The following is a 2,500-nucleotide window of genomic DNA, read 5'->3' as shown; positions in this document are numbered from 1 at the left end:
ATCTGTAGCTCTTTACATGCACCTACAAAGTTTGTCCCACGATCGGAGCGAATATGCTTGACAGGTCCACGCACAGCAAGAAAACGTCTAAGAGCATTGATGAAACTGGATGTGTCGAGAGATTCAATAACCTCTATATGAACAGCTCTTATGCTCATGCATGTAAAAATTACGGCCCACCTCTTGCTGTATAGGAGACCACCTCTTGTCCGACGGGAAGAGACATTCCAAGGGCCAAACACATCCAGTCCAACGTTGGTAAAAGGAGGGTCTGCTGAGAGCCGTTCTGCTGGAAGGTTAGCCATTTTTTGGATGCTGAGTGGAGCTCTGAGCCGTCTGCAAGTTACGCATTGGTGTATGATGCTGCTCACCCTTCGTTTTCCACCAATTATCCAAAAACCAGCAGCACGGACCGCTCCTTCCGTAAAGTGACGACCTTGATGCTGAACACGCTCATGGTGATGTCTAATGATCAAAGTGGCAATGTGACTCTTGCCGGGAATTAACAAAGGAGTCTTCTCTCTCTGATTAAGACTTGAAAGGTGGAGACGTCCTCCGACCCTCAGAAGACCTTGCTGATCAATGAATGGATCCAAAGTATGGAGTGGACTGCTCTTTGGTATCCTCTCTTGCCGTTTAATGCATTCAATCTCATGACTGTAAGCCTCTTCTTGTACTGCTCGGAGGATGATGTTTATAGCTCTATCAGATTCTTCCATTGTGAATTCTTTGCAGTAGTGCCAGCCTTTGCAAGAACTGTTTTCCTTCTCTGTTGTTTTAAAATGATGAGCTATGTGGATAAGGCGAGTAATGGCACCAGTTAGTGAATTCCAAGAGGAGAATTTGGCAAACCGTTCAGAACCAAGCTGCTTGGTTAATGCTGTGGTGGTTAGTGTGGACACTAGAGGGCGCACATCAGGATCTGAACTTGGATTAACCAGATTGAAAGTGTTCTGAATATCTGTTCCTTGCGTGAGCAGAAAGTTGGGTCCACTTAACCAGTTGGTTTTTTGTAAGTGGGCTGCAGAAACAAAACGTGTTGCGTGGTCTGCTGGGTTTTGTTCAGTAGGAACATATCGCCACTGATCTGGACTAGAAGACCTTCGGATACGCTGAACGCGGTTACTCACATAAACATAAAAGCGCCTGGTCTCATTACAAATGTACCCAAGAACTACCTTACTGTCCGTGTAGTAGGTTACAGCGTCAAATTGCAAGTCCAGGTTTACTGAAATTAAGTCTGCCAACTCAACAGCAAGCACTGCCGCACAAAGTTCAAGTCTTGGCACTGTGTGCTCAGGGCGGGGGGCAAGTTTGGCTTTCCCCATTACAAACCCAATGTGATTCTTTCCTTCATCATCTGTGACTTTTAGATATGACACTGCAGCAATGGCTTTTATTGATGCATCCGCAAAAACACATAGTTCTCTTCTCATAGCTGTCGATGTCGAAATCTCAGTATAAACCCTGGGAATAGAAAAATTAGCCAGCTCTGACAAGGAAACTCTCCACAAGGTCCAAGCGTCCTCCATCTTTTGTGGCAATGGAGCATCCCAGTCACCGCTCACAGCAGTAAGTTCTCTCAGAATAGCTTTGCCTTGAATTGTGACCGGCGCTACAAACCCAAGGGGATCATAGAGTCTGTTAATAGTGGATAAGACACCTCGACGGGTGTAGGGTTTTACCTCATCACTGACACTAAATCGGAAGCAATCAGAATGGAGGTCCCAATTTAGACCAAGACTACGCTGCATTGGCAGCGTGTCTTCCTCAAAGTCTAGATCTTTCAGATCACATGCATGGTCTGTCGATGGAAAGGCTTCCATGACTTTTTTGCTGTTTGCTGCTATCTTATGTAGTCTCAGATTGGATTTAGACAAAACCTCTTGTGTCTTTTTTAACAAACTGATCGTAGCTTCTACTGTAGGCAAAGACTTGAGACCATCATCCACGTAGAAGTCACGCATCACAAATTGCTTGACCTCAGAGTCGACATGGAAATTGTCAATCTGAACAGACTTATGCAGACAATGTATAGCCACTGCAGGTGAGGGTTTGTTTCCAAAGACATGCACTCTCATGCGGTAATCTACAATGTCTTTGGAAGTGTCATTGTCTTGAAACCAAAGAAAACGAAGAAAATCTCTATCTTCCTCTCTTACCAAAAAACAATAGAACATCTGTTCTATGTCTGCAGTAAAGGCAATTGCTTCTTTTCTGAAGCGCATCATTACCCCTACCAGGGTGTTGTTTAAGTCAGGCCCGGTCAACAGCACATCATTCAGAGATATTGCATTGTGTTGTGCACTCGAATCAAAAACTACTCTGATTTGATTCACTTTCTTTGGATGGTACACTCCAAATGTTGGCAGGTACCATTGTTCTTCTTTCTCATCAAGAGGAGGCGCTAACTCGGCATGTCCATTTTTGAATATCTTTTCCATGAACTTGAGAAAGTGTTCTTTCATTATCGGCTTCCTTTCAAAGTTGTGCTTGAGTG

General features: G+C 44.3%; 2 protein-coding genes across 5 annotated transcripts in view; one reads left to right on the top strand and one right to left on the bottom strand.

Moving 5' to 3' along the window:
• erbb4b (erb-b2 receptor tyrosine kinase 4b) overlaps positions 1-2,500 on the top strand; it is a 655,930-nt gene that overhangs the window by 122,051 nt on the left and 531,379 nt on the right. The gene's annotated exons all lie outside the window — the stretch shown is intronic.
• LOC141376179 (uncharacterized) overlaps positions 1-2,500 on the bottom strand; it is a 7,133-nt gene that overhangs the window by 1,339 nt on the left and 3,294 nt on the right. Inside the window, exon 2 of the mRNA XM_087268184.1 lies at positions 1-2,500. This exon is cut by the window's left edge and continues 1,339 nt beyond it; it is cut by the window's right edge and continues 2,855 nt beyond it. Within this exon, the coding sequence (XP_087124310.1) occupies positions 1-2,500 (2,500 nt within the window).

Source organism: Danio rerio, chromosome 9, assembly GCF_052040795.2.
Source record: "Danio rerio strain M-AB ecotype USA chromosome 9, GRCz13ab, whole genome shotgun sequence".
NCBI classification, from domain to species: Eukaryota; Metazoa; Chordata; class Actinopteri; order Cypriniformes; family Danionidae; genus Danio; species Danio rerio.
The sequence above is the reverse complement of the archived record's forward strand: the minus strand, read 5'-3'. Positions and strand labels throughout refer to the sequence as shown.